A 20,069-nucleotide genomic window follows, 5' to 3' on the forward strand; every position below is an offset into this window, starting at 1 on the left:
CAGCCCTCCTCGAGACAGTGGCTTACGAGGACGGCTTGAGCTCAGGGCACGGGGTCACCAGAGCCTCGGGTTCCCTCCTATAATCAGAACTGTGGCTCAGGCGTCCGGGGTGTTACTTCTGTAAAACGTCTTCAGGGGTGCAGGTGGCGTCCGTGTCTCGAGGAGCTCGGCGGCGAGGCCCTCACTGTCTCACCGTCTCCCTGTCGTTGCAGCTGACATCATGTACACGGGCACCGTCGACTGCTGGAGGAAGATCTTCAGAGACGAGGGGGGCAAGGCCTTCTTCAAGGGTGCCTGGTCCAACGTCCTTCGGGGCATGGGGGGCGCCTTCGTGCTGGTCCTGTACGACGAGCTCAAGAAGGTGATCTAAGGGCCGCGGCCTCCTCCCCACACACACCAAGGGAACCAAGAGAACCACGTAGAATCCTCAACCGTGCGGACCATCAACCTTCGAGAAATTCCATTTGTCTTTTTCCCAGCCGGACCCTGCCCGTAGACGGCGGCCGGGGAAGGCTGTAGAGAAGGGGCGCGACGCGATCCAGTCGTCGGCCCCCGATTCCATGTCTTGATCACGGGGTGGGAGGGAACCATGGCGTCCCCGCGGGCCCATGGGCGAGGCACTCCAACACTGAGACCTAGAGTCCAGACGCTTGTAGGACCCGAGTCGTGTTTTAAGTATTTATTTAAAACAAAAGAATCATGTTTCCCATTTATACTTCAGCGCTAGCCCCTGTTTTTGCACGGCCGAGTACTAGCAAGTATGTTCTGTGTTGGGCATCCTGCTGCAAAACAATAAACCGAGGACACAGAGGGCCTCCTGCCTGACCGCACCTCTCCACGGGGCAGCCTGGGGTCTGCAGATGGGGGCTGGGCCCATGGGACGCAGGTGGGGCCACGCTCTGCCCCCGTGGCCGGCCCACGTTCCTGGCGTGCAGTGCCGCCGCCTCCCCAGCACCCCCAGGACACAGCAGACAAGGTCACAGCTGGGAAGAGGAGGGGGGTAGAAACCAAGGCTGGCGGAAGTGTAGCCGGGCTCCGTGGTGAATGCTGGAGGTCCCCAGGGCACCTGCACTTACTGTGCCTTCTCTGAGACCATTTGTGTGACCGTAACACCTTGGCTTGGTTGTAAATAAGACACGTGTCTCCTAGCTCTGAAGGCTGGAAGTCCCAGAAAACCAAGGCGTGGCCGGTTCGGTCCCTGGTGAGTACCCGGTTCCTGGCTTCCGGATGGCGCCTTCTCCCTGTGTGTCCTCACACGATGGAAGAGGCCAGGGAGCTCTCCGGAGTCCCTTTTACAAGGGTGGGGATCCCATCCAGGAGGCCTCACCACCTCATCACTCCCAGAGACCCCCACTTCCCACACCGTCACTTTGGAGGGGTATTTTCAGGCTGAATCTTGGGGAGACCCAAATGGGCATGAGGGCCTGCGTTCCTCTCCGCCTCCCACAGCTCCCGAGGGCCACGCCAGCCCCCATTCCAGCGTGAACAGTGGAGTCGGCTGGGGTCCCCAGAGTGGCCGCTGTGTGTCCGTGGGTTCGCCCGTGAGGATCCCACCACAGGGGGTGCCCACCGCCGGGCACGCCAGCTTCCTTCGAGCTCCCTGCGCACATTCATTGCGAGGCAAGAAACGCCGTGTTGACTGCCAGGCTGAACGTTGGGCCTTGGTGCCAGCACACGGCAGGGCCACAGGGACCGCAGCCCTGGGGATCCACAGCTGGCTCTCCTGGGCTCTCCACAAATCCCAGCCGTAGTAAAAAAAAAAAAAAAATCTGTTTTTTGAGTTGGAGTCTTGCTCTCGCCCAGGCTAGAGTGCGGTGGCGCCATCTTGGCTCACAGCAACCTCTGCCTCCTAGGTTCAAGCAATTCTGCCGCGGCTTCCCAAGTAGCTGGGATTATAAGCGTGCACCATCACACCCGCCTGCTTTTAGTATTTTTAGTGGAGATGGGGTTTCACCATGTTTGCCAGGCTGGTCTCAAGTTCCTGGCCTCAAATGATAGACCGCCCGCCTCGGCCTCCCAAAACGGTGGGATGACAGGTGTGAGCCACCGCGCCTGCCCCGAAAAGCAGACTCTACATCTCTGCACTTCGCCGGGTAGAAACCCTCATTTGTGTCCCGATGAGTCCCGTGTTTGTCACGTGTCTCGGCCCGGAGGCAAGTGGAGAAACAGGAGCTTCCGCCATCAACCCTGTGGGTCCTGCACACCCTACACAAAACAGCCACAACCCACAGGGACCCGTGGGTCCTGCACACCCTCCACAAAACAGCCACAACCCACAGGGACCCTTGGGTCCTGCACACCCTCCACAAAACAGCCACGACCCACGGGGACCCGTGGATCCTGCACACCCTCCAGAAACTAGCCACGGCCCATGGGGACCCGTGGGTCCTGCACACCCTCCACAAAACAGCCACAACCCACAGGGACCCGTGGGTCCTGCACACCCTCCACAAAACAGCCACGACCCACGCGGACTGGTGGGTCCTGCACACCCTCCAGAAACTAGCCATGGCCCACGGGGACTGGTGGGTCCTGCACACCCTCCACAAAACAGCCACGACCCACAGGGACCCGTGGGTCCTGCACACCCTCCACAAAACAGCCACGACCCACAGGGACCCGTGGGTCCTGCACACCCTCCACAAAACAGCCACGGCCCACGGGGACCTGTGGGTCCTGCACACCCTCCACAAAACAGCCACAACCCACGGGGACCCGTGGGTCCTGCACACCCTCCACAAAACAGTGACGACCCACGGGGACCCGTGGATCCTGCACACCCTCCAGAAACTAGCCACGGCCCATGGGGACCCGTGGGTCCTGCACACCCTCCAGAAACTAGCCATGGCCCACGGGGACTGGTGGGTCCTGCACACCCTCCACAAAACAGCCACGACCCACGGGGACCTGGGCTCCGAGTTCCTGCCTGGAGCCGTGGTAACTGCTTCATCCACTCTTGGACATGTTTTCACTCCTGTGACTTCATAGATTATAACACAGTAATCCGGGCATGGTTTCCTTAGCAGTTCCAGTGAAATCCTTCGTGTGGATTTGCAGTGGGGCGGTTTCGACTCATCCTGGGCTCCCTGGGAGGGTTCCGTGTTCTAGGTGGAAAAGCCGCGGACATCGGGACCGTCCCCAGGGGCTGCAGGTGGGCTGACAGGCTCCCTCCTTGCCAGCGTCACTGCTGCCTGGATTCCTTCTCCCTGCTTTCCTCCCCCGCCACACACAGGCAATGCTCCTTTCACCTCTTTTCCTGCAGCTCCAAGTACCCCCGTTTTCGGTTTGGCCCTCACACCCGGCAGAGGCCCGGTCGGGAAGACCCCAACGGGGAGACAGGGCCTGGGGAGGGGATCAGAAGTCGAGCCTGCATCCAACTCTGGGGAATGAGGGCAGGGACGCAGAGGTCAGGCCGGGGTGGGGACGAAAGGGCCCAGGCTGGCCTCAGGGTGTGAGCGCAACTGAACCTGCCAGGGCAGATCCCAGAGCCCTCGCCGGATGTGGGCAGCTCCTCAGGTCTGTGGGTAAAAAGGAGCGTGGACACGGCATGTTTACGGACATTAGAGTCTGCCTGGCTACACAAGCCCTGTACGGTGGCTTAGAGACGTGCAGCCAGGCCGGGCGCGGTGGCTCACGCCTGTCATCCCAGCACTTTGGGAGGCCGAGGCGGGCCGATCACGAGGTCGAGAGATCGAGGCCATCCTGGCCAACACGGTGAAACCCCGTCTCTACTAAAAATACAAAAACTAGCCGGGCGTGGTGGCAGGTGCCTGTAGTCCCAGTTACTCGGGAGGCTGAGGCAGGAGAATGGCGTGAACCCGGGAGGCGGAGCTTGCAGTGAGCCGAGATGGCTTCATTTCACTCCAGCCTGGGCCACAGAGCGAGACTCTGTCTCAAAAAAAGAGCTGTGCAGCCAGGGTCACGTGTACAACTGGGGGCCGGAGAGGACAGACAAGCCAGGCAGGACATCTGGCGCCCTCGGAAAGCAGCAAAGCTGTTGTTTCTCAGAAGTCCTAGAGGAGCCAGTTATAAGACGCTGGAGGCCGGGCGCGGTGGCTCACGTCTGTCATCCCAGCACTTTGAGAGGCCAAGGCAGGCGGATGAGGTCAGGAGTTCGAGACCAGCCTGGCCAACATGGTGAAACCCCATCTCTACTAAAAAATACAAACATTGGCCGGGTGTGGTGGCAGGTGCCTGTCATCCCAGCTACTCCGGAGGCTGAGGCAGGAGAGGTCTGAACCCCAGAGGCAGATGTTGTAGCGAGCCGAGATCACGTCACTGCACTCCAGCCTGGGCGGCAGACCGGGACTCTGTCTCAAAATAGAAAAAAGGCCAGGTGTGGTGTCTCACGCCTGTAATCCCGGCACTTTGGGAGGCCGAGGTGGGCGGATCACAAGGTCAAGAGTTCGAGACCAGCGTGGCCAAGAGACCAACCTGGTCACTATATGGTGAAGCCCCGTCTGTACTAAAAACAACAAAAATTAGCCGAGGTTGGTGGCAGGTGCCTGTCATCCCGGAAACTCGGGAGGCCGAGGCAGGGGAACTGCTTGAACCCGGGAGGCGGAGGTTGCTGTGAGCTGAGATTGCACCACTGCCCTCCAGCCTGGGCGACAGAGCGAGACTCCAAAAAAAAAAAAAACGTGGAGCCGGGCGCGGTGGCTCAAGCCTGTAATCCCAGCACTTTGGGAGGCCGAGACGGGCGGATCACGAGGTCGGGAGATCGAGACCATCCTGGCTAACACGGTGAAACCCCGTCTCTACTAAAAAAATACAAAAAACTAGCCGGGCGAGGCGGTGGGCGCCTGTAGTCCCAGCTACTAGGGAGGCTGAGGCAGGAGAATGGCGGGAACCTGGGAGGTGGAGCTTGCAGTGAGCTGAGATCCAGCCACTGCACTCCAGCCTGGGCGGCAGAGCGAGACTCCGTCTCCAAAAAAAAAAAAAAAAAAAAAAAAAAAAAAACGTGGAAACGTCTGTCTAGTAGTGTTGGAGGAATGGGGCTGAATCCAGAGACGGGGACCAGTGAGTGGGGCAAAAAAAAAAAAAAAAAAAAGGCACTTTTATCATGAAGTAAACACACAAAAGTTCTGTTCTTTCCTTTTCCTGGCAGCTTCCGACTACATTGCACAGGCGTCTCCCACGCCCACCCCCCGTTAGGAACGTCCATTCCTGCGCCGCGTCCAGCAGCCACAGGCTGTGCAGGTGCCTGGCCCGGCCAGGGAGATTGAGGCAGCCCCCGGCAGGCCCTGAACCCCGGTCTCAAGTTTTCTCCACCACCTGCACTTCAGACACCAGACACTCCTCCAGGCCGGCTTTGCCCGCCTCCCAGACCACCTGCGGAGACAAGAGGAGGCAGGGCGAGTCGGGCACCCCTAGATAACAGAGCCCAGGTCCTGATCCGCAGGGGCCTGTCCCATCTCAAATCGGCTCTGAGGGCCAGGTGTGGTGGCTCGCACCTGTAATTCCAGCACTTTGGGCCAGGCACTGTGGGTCACACCTGTAATCCCAGCACTTTGGGCCGGGCGCGGTGGGTCGCGCCTGTCATCCCAGCAGTTTGGGCCGGGCACGGTGGGTCACGCCTGTCATCCCAGCACTTTGGGCCGGGCGCGGTGGGTCGCGCCTGTCATCCCAGCACTTTGGGCCGGGCGCGGTGGGTCACGCCTGTCATCCCAGCACTTTGGGCCGGGCGCGGTGGGTCACGCCTGTCATCCCAGCACTTTGGGCCGGGCACGGTGGGTCACACCTGTCATCCCAGCACTTTGGGCCGGGCGCGCTGTCTCGCGCCTGTCATCCCAGCACTTTGGGCCGGGCGCGGTGGCTCGCGCCTGTGATCCCAGCACTTTGGGCCGGGCGCGGTGGGTCACGCCTATAATCCCAGCACTTTGGGCCGGGCGCGGTGGCTCACACCTGTAATCCCAGCACTTTGGGAGGCCGAGACGGACGGATCACGAGGTCAGGAGATCGAGACCATCCTGGCCAACACGGTGAAACCCCGTCTCTACTAAAAATACAAAAAAATCAGCTGGGTGTGTTGGTGCGCGCCTGTAGTCCCAGCTACTCGGGAGGCTGAGGCACGAGAATCGCTCGAACCCTGAACCGGGAAGGTGGAGGTTGTGGTGAGCTGAGATCGCACCACTGCCCTCCAGCCTGGGCAAGAAGAGCAAACCTCCGTCTCAAAAAAAAAAAAAAAGAAAAAAATCCGCTGTTCCCTGGTGTGTGGGGCGCCGAGACAGCCCGTGATCACGGTGGGCGGGGAGCCCGGTGTCCCCCCCACCCCCTTCATCCTGCAGATTTTGGCAGACGGTGTCCAGCCGCCTAGTCCAGGGCGTCTCACTCTGGTCGCCCAGGCTGGAGTGCGGTGGCTCGATCGTCGTTCACTGCAGCCTCCGCCTCCCGGGTTCAAGAGATCCTCCTCCCTCAGCCTCCCAAGTAGCTGGGATTACAGGTGCACACAGCACCACGCCCGGCTGATTTTGTATTTTTAGTAGGGACGGAGTTTCTGCATGTTGGCCAGGCTGGTCTCGAGTTCCTGGCCTCAAACTGTCCGCCCGCCTGGGCCTCCCAAACCGGCCACCACGCCCGCCCAGACCCCTCCCGCGGCGGAAGACGTAACATACCAGCTTGTCCTGTTGGAAGGTGTCACCGATGGGGTCTTTCATGTGTGGGATGCGGGGAAACAGCCTCTGCATCACCAGATACCTCGGAGGAAAGAGAAATGGTCCAGCTCTGAACCCAGCACCCACCAGCTCATCATCCGGGACACGGCGTGTCCAGGACAGGCAGGGCCAGGACGGAGCAAAAGACTCCAGTCATCTACTCCAGGGGTCTCCCTTTTCCCGGCCCCCGAGGCCCTGACACGCCCCCGACAATCATCGTAGGCAAGCACTGGTGTCTAAGAGGGAGCAGGGTGCCGGGACCGGAGCCACCCGGGGTGCAGCTGCCAACACAGCCTTGGTGCCTCAGGTCACGGAGTTTACGACTTGAGCCAGTAGCTTGCAGCTCCTCCTCCTCCCTGTCCCTCTCTACTCCTCCTCCTCCTTTTCCTCCTCTCCCCTTCCCTCCCTACTCCTCCTCCTCCCCCTCCCTCCCTACTCCTGTTCCTCTCACCTCCCTCCCTACTCGTCCTCCTCTCCCCTCCCTCCCTACTCCTCTTCCTCTCCCCTCCCTCCCTACTTCTCCCCCTCCCTCCCTACTCCTCCTCCTCCCTCCTCCCTCCCTACTCCTCCTCCTCCCTCCTCCCTCCCTACTCCTCTTCCTCCTCCTCCTCCCTCCCTACTCTCCTCTTCCTCTCCCCTCCCTCCCTACTCGTCCTCCTCTCCCCTCCCTCCCCCCTACTCCTCTTCCTCCCCCCTCCCTCCCTAATCCTCCTCCTCCCCCTCCCTCCCTACTCCTGTTCCTCTCCCCTCCCTCCCTACTCCTCTTCCTCTCCCCTCCCTCCCTACTTCTCCCCCTCCCTCCCTACTTCTCCCCCTCCCTCCCTACTCCCTCCTCCTCCTCCTCCTCCCTCCCTACTCCTCCTCCTCCTTTTCCTCTCCCTCCCCCTCCGTCTCCCCCTCCCCTTCCTCCTCCCCTTCCCCTCTGGGAGATAGAAGTTACCACTGCACCCATTTGACAGTTTGTGAAGCTCTGATGCCTGGCAAGGAGACTGGGTCTGGCCGGGCACAGTGGCTCACGCCTGTCACCCCAGCACTTTGCGAGGCCGAGGCGGACAGATCAACTGAGGTCAGGAGTTCGAGACCAGCCTGGTCCACCTGGCAAAACCCCATCGCTACTAAAACTGTAAAAATTAGCTGGGTGTGTTGCTGGGCGCCTGTAATCCCAGCTACTGGGGAGGCCGAGGCCGGAGGATCACTTGAACCCAGGAGACGGAGGCTGCACTGAGCCGAGATCGCGCCGTTGCACCCCAGCCTGGGCCACAAGAGCGAGACTCAGTCGCAAAAATGCTCCTAATGATGCTCAGGACGGTTCTGTGAATAACTTTCAGGGTCGCACTGGAAACAAGAGGGACCCCCACGGATGCCCTGGAGGGCTCACCTTCTGCAGATGAGGAACACACAGAGCAAGGCCAGCAGCGTCCCCAGCGCGATCAGCAGCGACGTCCGCCAGGCACGCGAGCTCGCGCCCTCCTCCTGGTCGCACTCTGGGGGAGAGGACGAGAGGGTCACGGACCGGGGCCTCGGTCAAGGGGGAGAGGGCCACGGACCGGGGCCTCAGTCTAGGGGGAGAGGGTCACGGACCGGGGCCTCGGTCTAGGGGGAGAGGGTCACGGACCGGGGCCTCGGTCTAGGGGGAGAGGACGAGAGGGTCACGGACCGGGGCCTCGGTCTAGGGGGAGAGGGTCACGGACCGGGGCCTCGGTCTGGAGGAAGGGGGAGAGGGCCACGGACCGGGGCCTCAGTCTAGGGGGAGAGGGTCACGGACCGGGGCCTCGGTCTAGGGGGAGAGGGTCACGGACCGGGGCCTCGGTCTAGGGGGAGAGGACGGAGGGTCACGGACCGGGGCCTCGGTCTAGGGGGAGAGGGGAGAGGGCGAGAGGTCACGGACCGGGGCCTCGGTCTAGGGGGAGAGGACGAGAGGGTCACGGACCGGGGCCTCGGTCTAGGGGGAGAGGGTCACGGACCGGGGCCTCGGTCTGGAGGAAGGGGGAGAGGGCCACGGGACCGGGGCCTCAGTCTAGGGGGAGAGGGTCACGGACCGGGGCCTCGGTCTAGGGGGAGAGGGTCACGGACCGGGGCCTCGGTCTAGGGGGAGAGGGACGAGAGGGTCACGGACCGGGGCCTCGGTCTAGGGGGAGAGGGCGAGAGGGTCACGGACCGGGGCCTCGGTCTAGGGGGAGAGGGAGAGGGTCACGGACCGGGGCCTCGGTCTAGGGGGAGAGGACGAGAGGGTCACGGACCGGGGCCTCGGTCTAGGGGGAGAGGACGAGAGGGTCACGGACCGGGGCCTCGGTCTAGGGGGAGAGGGTCACGGACCGGGGCCTCGGTCTAGGGGGAGAGGACGAGAGGGTCACGGACCGGGGCCTCGGTCTAGGGGGAGAGGGTCACGGACCGGGGCCTCGGTCTAGGGGGAGAGGGTCACGGACCGGGGCCTCGGTCTAGGGGGAGAGGGTCACGGACCGGGGCCTCGGTCTAGGGGGAAGGGGAGAGGGTCACGGACCGGGGCCTCGGTCTAGGGGGAGAGGGTCACGGACCGGGGCCTCAGTCTAGGGGGAGAGGGTCACGGACCGGGGCCTCGGTCTAGGGGGAGAGGGTCACGGACCGGGGCCTCGGTCTAGGGGGAGAGGACGAGAGGGTCACGGACCGGGGCCTCGGTCTAGGGGGAGAGGGTCACGGACCGGGGCCTCGGTCTAGGGGGAGAGGGTCACGGACCGGGGCCTCGGTCTAGGGGGATCAGGGACCATGGGCTCTCCCCACAGCCCTGGAAAGCAGACAGGTGGCTGCCACATGGGGAGGCGTCCAGGGGAACACCCCCGTCCTGCCACCCGCACAGGAACCGTGACCACCTGCGGGCCACCTATGTCCCCGGACAAGAAGGGACGTCCGGGCCTCCCAGCCCCAGCCCGGAACCCTCCGTCCCAGGACCCGGAGCGACATCCGGACCTCCCAGCCCGGAACCCTGCGTTCCCGGACAAGGAGGGACATCCGGGCCTCCCAGCCCCAGCCCGGAACCCTGTGTCCCAGGACCCGGAGCGACATCCGGACCTCACAGCCCGGACCCTGTGTCTCGGGACCTGGAGCGACGTCCGGACCTCCCAGCCTGGAACCCTGCGTCCTGGGACCCGGAGCGACGTCCGGACCTCCCAGCCTGGAACCCTGCCCGGGACCCGGAGCGACGTCCGGACCCCCAGCCTGGACCCGCGTCCTGGGACCCGGAGCGACATCCGGACCTCCAGCCTGGAACCCTGCGTCCTGGGACCCGGAGCGACGTCCGGACCTCCCAGCCTGGAACCCTGCGTCCTGGGACCCGGAGCGACGTCCGGGCCTCCCGTCCCCAGCCTGGAACCCGGAGCGACATCCGGACCTCCCAGCCTGGAACCCTGCAGTCCTGGGACCCGGAGCGACGTCGGGCCTCGTCCCCAGCCTGGACCCGGAGCGTACATCCGGGCCTCCCATCCCGGAACTCTGCGTCCCGGGACCCGGAACAACATCCGGACCTCCTAGCCCGGAACTCTGCGTCCCAGGACAAGGAAGTACATTCGGGCCTCCCAGCCCCAACCTGGAGCCCGGAGCGACATCCGGACCTCCCATCCCGGAACCCTGAGTCCCTGGACAAGGAGGGACATCCGGGCCTCCCAGCCCCAGCCCGGAGCCCTGCGTCCCGGGAGAAGGAGGGACATCCGGGCCTTCCATCCTCAGCCTGGAACCCTGAGTCCAGGGACCCGGAGTGACATCCGGGCCTCCCAGCCCCAGCCCGGAACCCTCCGTCCCAGGACCCGGAGCGACATCCGGACCTCCCAGCCCGGAACCCTGTGTCTCGGGACCCAGAGCGACATCCGGGCCTCCCAGCCTGGAACCCTGCGTCCCGGAACCCGGAGTGACGTCGGGGCCTCCCAGCTCCAGCCCGGAACCCTCCGTCTCGGGACCCAGAGCGACATCCGGGCCTCCCAGCCTCAGCCCGGAACCCTGCGTCCCAGAACCCGGAGCGACATCCGGACCTCCCAGCCTGGAACCCGGAGCGACATCCGGGCCTCCCAGCCCCAGCCCGGAACCCTGCGTCCCAGGACAAGGAGGTACATCCGGGCCTCCCAGCCCCAGCCCGGAACCCTGCGTCCCAGGACAAGGAGGTACATCCGGGCCTCCCAGCCCCAGCCCGGAGCTCTGCGTCCCGGGACCCGGTGCGACATCCGGGCCTCCCAGCCCCATCCCGGAAGCCTAAGGGAGTTGGAAGACACGTGGATCCCCGTCTGCCTGGTGCTGGGGACACGGGGAGCGCCGGGGCGTCCACTGTGCCCCGCAGCCTGGCAGGTGCTTTGGGTGCGGTCAGCCCGGGGTGGGGGAAGCTGAGGCACCACCGGCGTGCGTGCTTGGAACTCGATTTTCTGGGTGTCACGGAGTGTGTCTGTGTTGTGTATTTTGTATTAATTTTTTTTTTGAGGAGTCATGCTCTGTTGCGTGTGTGTGTGTTGTGTATTTTGTATTTTTTTTTTTGAGGAGTCATGCTCTGTTGCGTGTGTCTGTTGTGTATTTTGTATTAATTTTTTTTTTTTTTTTGAGGAGGGGTCATGCTCTGTTGCGTGTGTGTGTGTTGTGTATTTTGTGTGTGTTTTTTTTTTTGAGGAGTCATGCTCTGTTGCGTGTGTCTGTGTTGTGTATTTTGTGTGTATTTTTTTTTTTTTTGAGAAGGAGTCATGCTCTGTTGCGTGTGTGTGTGTGTTGTGTATTTTTTGTGTCTATTAATTTTTTTTTTTTGAGGAGTCATGCTCTGTTGCGTGTGTGTGTTGTGTATTTTGTGTGTATTAATTTTTTTTTTTTTTGAGGAGTCATGCTCTGTTGCGTGTGTCTGTGTTGTGTATTTTGTGTGTATTTTTTTTTTTGAGGAGTCATGCTCTGTTGCGTGTGTGTTTTGTATTTTTTTTTTTTTTTGAGAAGGAGTCATGCTCTGTTGCGTGTGTGTGTGTTGTGTATTTTGTGTGTATTTTTTTTTTGAGGAGTCATGCTCTGTTGCGTGTGTGTGTTGTGTATTTTGTGTGTATTAATTTTTTTTTGAGAAGGAGTCATGCTCTGTTGCGTGTGTGTTGTGTATTTTGTATTTTTTTTTTTTGAGAAGGAGTCATGCTCTGTTGCCTGTGTGTGTGTGTTTTTTTTGTGTGTATTTTTTTTTTTTTGAGGAGTCATGCTCTGTTGCGTGTGTGTGTGTTGTGTATTTTGTGTGTATTTTTTTTTTTTTGAGGAGGAGTCATGCTCTGTTGCGTGTGTGTGTTGTGTATTTTGTGTGTATTAATTTTTTTTTGAGGAGTCATGCTCTGTTGCGTGTGTCTGTGTTGTGTATTTTGTATTTTTTTTTTTTGAGAAGGAGTCATGCTCTGTTGCGTGTGTGTGTGTTGTGTATTTTGTGTGTATTAATTTTTTTTTTTTGAGAAGGAGTCATGCTCTGTTGCGTGTGTGTGTTGTGTATTTTGTGTGTATTAATTTTTTTTTTTTTTTGAGGAGTCATGCTCTGTTGCGTGTGTGTGTGTGTTATTTTGTGTGTATTAATTTTTTTTTTTTTGAGAAGGACTCATGCTCTGTTGCGTGTGTGTGTGTGTGTTGTGTATTTTGTGTGTATTAATTTTTTTTTTTTTTTTTGAGGAGTCTGGCTCTGTGGCCAGGCTGCAGTGCAGTGCTGCAATCTGATCTCAGCGCACTGCAACCTCCCTCTCCCGGGTTCAAGCGATTCTCCTCCTGCCTCAGCCTCCCCAATAGCTGGGACTACAGGCACCTGCCACCACGCCCAGCTAATTTTTCTTTTTTTTTTGGAGACGGAGTCTCGCTCTGTCGCCCAGGCTGGAGTGCAGTGGCCGGATCTCAGCTCACTGCAAGCTCCGCCTCCCGGGTCTACGCCATTCTCCTGCCTCAGCCTCCCGAGTAGCTGGGACTACAGGCGCCCACCACCTCACCCGGCTAGTTTTTTGTATTTTTTAGTAGAGACGGGGTTTCACCGTGTCAGCCAGGATGGTCTCAATCTCCTGACCTCGTGATCCCCCCGTCTCGGCCTCCCAAAGTGCTGGGATTACAGGCTTGAGCCACCGCGCCCGGCTAATTTTTCTATTTCTAATAGAGACGGGGTTTCATCACCTTGGCCAGGCTGGTTTCGAACTCCTGACCTCAGGTGATCCACCCGCCTCGGCCTCCCAAAGTGCTGGGATGACAGGCCTGAGCCATGGTGCCTGGCCAGAAGCTTTTACTCTCAAGCAATCCTTTTCTGAATCCGGCTGCAGAGTGCATAGGCACAGCCACTCTGGATGGGAGAGAGCAACCCCTGGCCTGCAGACGGTTGTCTTATTTGATTTTTTTGAGACGGAGTCACGCTCTGTGGCCCAGGCTGGAGTGCGGTGGCGCCATCTCGGCTCCCTGCAAGCTCCGCCTCCTGGGTTCACGCCATTCTCCTGCCTCAGCCTCCTGAGTAGCTAGAACTACAGGCGTTCTCCACCAGGCCTCCGCCCGGCTAATTTTTGTATTTTTAGTAGAGACAGGTTTTGCCCTGTTGGCCAGGCTGGTTTCAAACTCCTGACCTCAGGTGATCCGCCCGCCTCGGCCTCCCAAAGTGCTGGGATGACAGGCGTGAGCCACCGCGCCCGGCCAATTCCTGTTCTTTAATCCACACACATTTGTGGCCAGTCTGTCTCTCTCTCTGTCTCTCTCTCAGACAGAGTCTCCCTCTGTCAGCCTAGGCCGGAGGGCCACGGTGCAATCACAGCTCACTGCAGCCTCAACCTCCTGGACTCAAGCCATCCCTGTCGTCCCAGCTACTTGGGAGGTTGAGATGGAAGGATCCTCCTGAGCCCTGCAGGAGGTGAGCTGTGATTAGCTCCGGGACACACCTAAGCTAAAGCCTCTCGGGGGAGAGCTGGGGCCTGGGAGATTCGGCCTCCGGCTGTGCTGTTTCCAGAATGGTTCATTGTTTGAATCATAGGAGAGGAGACCTGCTTTTAGATCGGCTCAGGAAGCAACGGCAGTTTTTTGTTGTTGTTGTTGTTTTAGGCTGAGTGTCACTGTCACCCAGGCTGGAGGGCAGTGGCACGATCTGGGCTCACCGCAACCTCTGCCTCCCAGGTTCAAGCGATTCTCTGTAGTAGCTGTGGGATGACAGGCATAAGCCACAGCACCCAGCCTAATTTTTGTATTATTAGTAGAGACGGGGTTTCACCATGTTGGCCAGGCTGGTCTCGAACTCCTGACCTCAGGGGATCCACCCGCCTCGGCCTCCCAAAGTGCTGGGATGACAGGCCTGAGCCATGGTGCCTGGCCAGCAGCTTTTACTCTCAAGCAATCCTTTTCTGAATCCGGCTGCAGAGTCCATAGCCACTCTGGATGGAAGAGAGCAACACCTGGCCTGCAGACATTTTTTTTTTTTTTTTTTGAGTCTCGCTCTGTGGCCCAGGCTGGAGTGCAGTGGTGCCATCTCCGGTCACTGCAAGCTCCGCCTCCCGGGTTCACGCCATTCTCCTGCCTCAGCCTCCCGAGTAGCTGGGACTACAGGCACCCGACACCACGCCCGGCTAATTTTTTGCATTTTTAGTAGAGACTGGGTTTCACCGTGTTGGCCTGGATGGTCTCGATCTCCTGACCTCGTGATCCGCCCGCCTCGGTGTTATTCCAAGGCCTAGGGGGTGTCTGTCAGTGGGATGACCTTGTTTCCCCTCCAGGTCTCCTCTCGTGAATAAGATTAAGGTGTGAGGTCACCATCAGGTTCAGGCTCCTTTTGGAGGTCACAAACTGGGGGAGTGAATCTCCTCTCCTTTGCGGGCAGAACACCAAGAAACAATGAAGAACTGGTGACCCGTAGGCAGGCAGGCGGGGGGTGGCCTGTGTTTCCGTGACCCAGGATGGCACGCCTGGCTTCCACTCACCTGTGAGGGAGACAGGAGGGGCACGCCCCGCTCACCCCACTCACCGAAGCGCTGGGGGGTGCTCCAGGCACTCAAGAATTCATACACTGTTTCCCGGGCTCTTATTTGCACTGTGTACGTTCCAGGATTGGGTAGCTGGAAGGAGGTTGTGTCTCTGACCTGTGGTTTAAAAGAAAATAAAGAAGGAAAGAGGGGCCGGGTGTAGTGGCTCATGCCTCTCACCTCAGCACTTTGGGAGGCCGAGACAGGTGAATCACCTGAGGTCAGGAGTTCAAGACCAGCCTGGCCAACGTGGTGAAACCTTGTCTCTACTAAAAATACAAAAATTAGGGTGTGGTGGCAGGTGCCTGTAGGCCCAGCTACTCTGGAGGCTGAGGCAGGAGAATCACTTGAACCTGGGAGGTGGAGGTTCCAGTGAGGTGAGATCATGCCACTGCACTCCAGCCTGGGTAACAGAGACTGTGTATCAAAATAAGAAAAGAAAGAAAGAGAGAAAGGAGAGAAGAGAGAAAGAGAAAAGAAAGAGGAAGAAAGGAGGGAGGGAGGGAAGGAGAAAAAAGGAAAGGGAGGGAGACAGGGAAAGAGAAAAGAAAAAAAAAGGAAAAGAAAGAAGAAAAGAGGGGCTGGGCGCTATGGTTCATGCCTCTCACCACAGCACTTTTGGAGGCTGAGGTGGGAGAATTGTTTAAGCCCAGGAATTTGACACCAGCCTGGGCAACATAGCAAGACCCTATCTTTACTGAGAAAAAAAAAAATGTAAAAATTACCAGACATGGTGACACACGCCTTTGGTCCCAGCTACTGGGGAGGCTGAGGTGGGAGGATACTGTGAGCCTAGGAGTTTGAGACCAGCCTGGACAACAAAACCCATCTCTACAAAAAAATTTTTTTGTTTTGTTTTGAGACGGAGTTTCGCTTTTGTTGCCCAGGTTCAAGTGATTCTTCAGCCTCAACCTCCCGAGTAGCTGGAATCACAAGCGTGCACCACCACGACCGGCTAATTTTGTATTTTTAGTAGAGACGGTGTTTCTCCATGTTGATCAGGCTGGTCTGGAACTCCCGACCTCAGGTGATCCGCCCCCTGCCTCAGCCTCCCAAAGTGCTGGGATTACCGGCATGAACCACTACGCCCAGCCAAAAATATGCTATGCTATGCTATGCTATGCTATGCTATGCTATGCTATGCTATGCTATGCTATGCTATGCTATGCTGTTCTATGCTATGCTATTCTATGCTATTCTATTCTATTCTATGCTATTCTATGCTATGCTATTCTATTCTATGCTGTGCTATTCTATGTTATTCTATTCTATGCTGTTCTATGCTATGCTATTCTATGCTGTTCTATGCTATTCTATTCTATGCTATTTTATGCTATGCTATTCTAGTCTATGCTGTTCTATGCTATGCTATTCTATGCTATTCTATGCTATGCTATTCTATGCTATGCTATTCTAGTCTATGCTGTTCTATGCTATGCTATTCTAGTCTATGCTATTCTATGCTATGCTATGCTATTCTATGCTATTCTATTCTATTCTATTCTATGCTATGCTTTTCTATTCTATGCTATTCTATTCTATGCTATTCTATTCTATTCTATTCTATGCTATTCTATGCTATGCTATTCTATTCTATGCTATTCTATTCTATTCTATGCTATGCTATTCTATTCTATGCTATGCTATTCTATTCTATGCTATTCTATTCTGTGCTATTCTATGCTATTCTATGCTATGCTATTCTATGCTATTCTATTCTATTCTATGCTATTCTATTCTATACTGTGCTATGCTATGCTATGCTATGCTATGCTGTGCTATGCTATGCTAATGCTAATGCTAATGCTAATGCTAATGCTAATGCTATGACAGAGCCTTGCTCTGTCACCCAGGCTGGAGTGCAGTGGCGTGATCTCAGCTCACTGCAAGCTCTGCCTCCTGGGTTCACGCCATTCTCCTGCCTCAGTCTCCCAAGTACCTGGGACGACAGGCACCCGCCACCTCGCCCGGCTAGTTTTTTGTGTTTTTTAGTAGAGACAGGGTTTCACTGTATTAGCCAGGATGGTCTCGATCTGACCTCGTGATCCACCCGCCTTGGCCTCCCAAAGTGCTGGGATTACCGGCGTGTGCCACCGCGCCCAGCCCCAAAGTTTTTTTAAATGAACTGACATGGTGGCAAACACCTGTAATTTCAGGTACTCAGGAGGCTGAGGCAGGAGGACCCCTTGAGCTCAGGAGGCAGAGGTTGCAGTGAGCCGTGATTGTGCCACTGACCTCCAGCCTGGGTGACACAGTGAGAGCCTGTCTCAAATTAAAAACCAAAAAAAAAGAAAAAACCATTCATATTTACAGCCTCAGCCCCCAGCACCTTTCAGTGGGGCCTTATGATGAAATAGCTGTTCATGGCAGATGTCATGAAGATGCAAATTGAGATGATGTCATTTTGGATTAGGGTGGGCCCTAAATTCTATGACCGATGCCCTTATAAGAAGAGGAGACACGGCCAGGCGCAGTGGCTCACGCCCGTCATCCCAGCGCTTTAGGAGGCCGAGGTGGGCGGATCACTTCAGGTCAGGAGTTCGAGGTCAGCCTGAGCAACAAGGTGAAACCCTGTCTTTACTAAAAATACAAAAAATTAGCTGGGCGTGGTGGTGGGCACCTGTAGTTCCAGCTACTCGGGAGGCTGAGGCAGGAGAATGGCGGGAACCCGGGAGGCGGAGCTTGCAGTGAGCCGAGATCGCACCACCGCACTCCAGCCTGGGTGACAGAGCGAGACTCCGTCTCAAACAAAACAAAACAAAAAAGAGACAGATGCAGAGGAAAAGGCCATGTGGAGACGGAGGCAGAGAGTGGAGTGATGTGGCCACAAGCCCAGGGACCCCTGGAGTCCCCAGGAGCTGGGAGAGGCAGGAAGGATCCCCATTCGTCCGTTAAAATGGACTAATACAGGGGGACAGACAGAGACAGATAGAGAAACAGAGAGATGGAGGCAGAGAGAGGGAGAGAGAAAAACAGAGACAGAGAGAAGCGGAAACAGGGACAGAGACAGAGAGAGTGGGTGATGGAGTCTGGCTGTGTCCCCACCCAAATCTCATCTTAAATTCGAGCTCCCATAATTCTGACGTGTTGTGAGAGGGACTGGGTGGGAGATAATTGAATCATGGGGGCAGTCTCCCCCATACCGTTCTCAGGGTAGTGAATACGTCTCACGAGATCTGATGGTTTAATAAAAGAAACCCTTTCTCTTGCCTCTCTTTTTTTTTTTTTTTTTTTCTCCAGACATAGTTTTGCTGTCACCCAGGCTGGAGGGCAGTGGCGCGATCTCAGCTCACTGCAACCTCCGCCTCCCGGGGTTCATGCCCTTCTCCTGCCACAGCCTCCCGAGTAGCTGTGACTACAGGCGTGCGCCACCACGCCCGGCTAATTTTTTGTATTTTTCGTAGAGACGGGGTTTCACCATGTTGACCAGGCTGGTCTCGAACTCCTGACCTCGTGATCGGCCCACCTCGGCCTCCCAAGGTGCTGGGATGACAGGCGTGAGCCACCACGCTTGGCCCTGGAGGCCATTATTCTAAGTGAAGTAACTCAGGAATGGAAAACCAAATATCGTATGTTCTCATCTGTAAGTAGGAGCTAAGCTATGAGAATGCAAATGCACAAGAATATTATGGAACTTGGGGACTCGGGGGTGAGGATGGAAAGGAGGTGAAAATAAAAGACTACATATTCAGGCCAAGCATGGTGGCTCACGCCTGTTATCCCAGCATTTTGGGAGGCCAAGGCGGGTGGATCGCCTGAGGTCAGGAGTTCGAGACCAGCCTGGCCAACATAGTGAAACCATATCTGTATTAAAAATACAAAAAAAAAAAAAAACTGAGCTGGGCGTGGTGGCGAGTGCCTGTAATCCCAGCTACTTGGGACGCTGAGGGAGTAGATTTGCTTCAACCCGGGAGGCAGAGGTTGCAGCGAGCCGAGATCGTGCCACCGCACTCCAGCCGAGGCAACAAGAGCAAAACTCCGTTTCGAAAAGAAAGATGAAGAGAGGGAGGGAGAAAGGGAGAGAGATCCGGAGACACGGAGAGAGATACAGGGAAACAGATGGACAGAGAGAGAGGGACGTGACAATGCCGTGTCCGGCTGTTTGTTCCTCCGGATCCCAGCCAGGGGCTGGTGGAGGGTCCTCTGTGTGACGTGCTTGTCTGAGGCCTGGGCCACCTGTCTGTCAATGCTTGTCTCTGCTGGGTAGAGCTATGGTTTGGTAGCGCGTTCCTGCTGGACTGGGGCTGCCTGACCCGGGGTAAGGCATGTGGGGCAAATGGGGGGACCTCGTTTGGACGGCGCCTGGCCAGCCACAGCGTCTGGCTCTCACACCTCGGGAGGGGTCATCCCTGACTCTGCCCTTTCCCATCCCTCAATTTGGGGATGGGCTATATCCCAATTTTGCAAGATTGCAGTAAGGGTGACACCCAGAGCCTGTCAAATGAAAGCCACTGAACCGTGATTAATAATATTATAATAATATTATTATATAATTATATATTATTATATATTATACATTTACATATATACAATTTATATAGATGTATATTATAATTATGTATACTATATTAAACAATTATATATTGTAAAATATATTTATTATATATTATAAAAATATATAATATACAAATTATAAAATATATATAATTATAATGACATAATATATAACATTATATAATTGTATCTATAATTACATATAACATATAACTATATATAATATATAACATAAATATATAAAATATAAATTATATATAATATAAATATGTAATATATAAATGTTGTATATTATATACGGTGACAGCAAGACTGCATCTCAAAAATAAATATATGATATATAATATATAATTATATATAATATGTAATTACATACATATTATGATTATATGTCAATATATCATATATGTCACATTATATATAATATAAATAACATGATTATATATATCACATATATGACAATATGTATTACAACATATATATACAGCATATCACATATATATAACATATATGTAATATATAGCATATATTGTTATATATTATATGTTGTGTGTTATCTAATACATCATATGTAATATATAATTATATATTGTAATAAATGGTATATTATAATAAAAATATTAATACAATAATTAATAGTATTATTAATAATATTAATAATAAAACTCACCCTTTGCAATGTCAAGTACAGCGTCTGGGGCTAGGCAACACTCACCTGCTCTGTCCTTACAGGCTGCATTCTCTGCAAGACAAAAGCAAACAAACTTCTGAGTGTCTGGAGGCTTTTACCTGACAGCCTCCTCCTTCCAAACTCAAATTTCTTTCTCCAGGAAAACCAGCAAAACAGTGGGGGCTCTGGGAAGGCCTTGGGGCAGCAGTGGGGGCAAAAGCAGTAGGGGTACATAGCACCTGACCAAAAGGTTGGTTGGTTGATTTATTTATTTATGAGATGGAGTCTTGCTCTGTCACCCAGGCTGGAGTGCTGTGG

The 20,069-nt window shown here is 55.7% G+C and overlaps 2 protein-coding genes across 9 annotated transcripts in view; one reads left to right on the forward strand and one right to left on the reverse strand.

The window, feature by feature from the left end:
• LOC126947143 (ADP/ATP translocase 3) overlaps window positions 1-827 on the forward strand; it is a 54,947-nt gene extending 54,120 nt beyond the window's left edge. For all 6 annotated transcript variants that reach the window (XM_050777789.1, XM_050777785.1, XM_050777788.1 and 3 more), the window contains one exon: window positions 213-827. In XM_050777789.1, the coding sequence (XP_050633746.1) occupies window positions 213-370 (158 nt within the window). In that variant the 3' untranslated portion in view covers window positions 371-827. The remainder of the gene's footprint in view (window positions 1-212) is intronic.
• A 4,210-nt stretch (window positions 828-5,037) lies between these two features.
• Window positions 5,038-20,069, reverse strand: part of LOC126947139 (interleukin-3 receptor subunit alpha) — a 39,201-nt gene continuing 24,169 nt past the window's right edge. For all 3 annotated transcript variants that reach the window (XM_050777764.1, XM_050777765.1, XM_050777763.1), the window contains exons 8-12: window positions 19,797-19,823; window positions 14,590-14,704; window positions 8,032-8,137; window positions 6,615-6,696; window positions 5,038-5,331 (exon numbers count right to left, since the gene is read on the reverse strand). In XM_050777764.1, coding sequence (XP_050633721.1) covers window positions 5,257-5,331; window positions 6,615-6,696; window positions 8,032-8,137; window positions 14,590-14,704; window positions 19,797-19,823 — 405 coding nt within the window. In that variant the 3' untranslated portion in view covers window positions 5,038-5,256. The remainder of the gene's footprint in view (window positions 5,332-6,614; window positions 6,697-8,031; window positions 8,138-14,589; window positions 14,705-19,796; window positions 19,824-20,069) is intronic.

The sequence above is a fragment of the Macaca thibetana genome, chromosome Y (assembly GCF_024542745.1).
Source record: "Macaca thibetana thibetana isolate TM-01 chromosome Y, ASM2454274v1, whole genome shotgun sequence".
Taxonomy (NCBI): Eukaryota; Metazoa; Chordata; class Mammalia; order Primates; family Cercopithecidae; genus Macaca; species Macaca thibetana.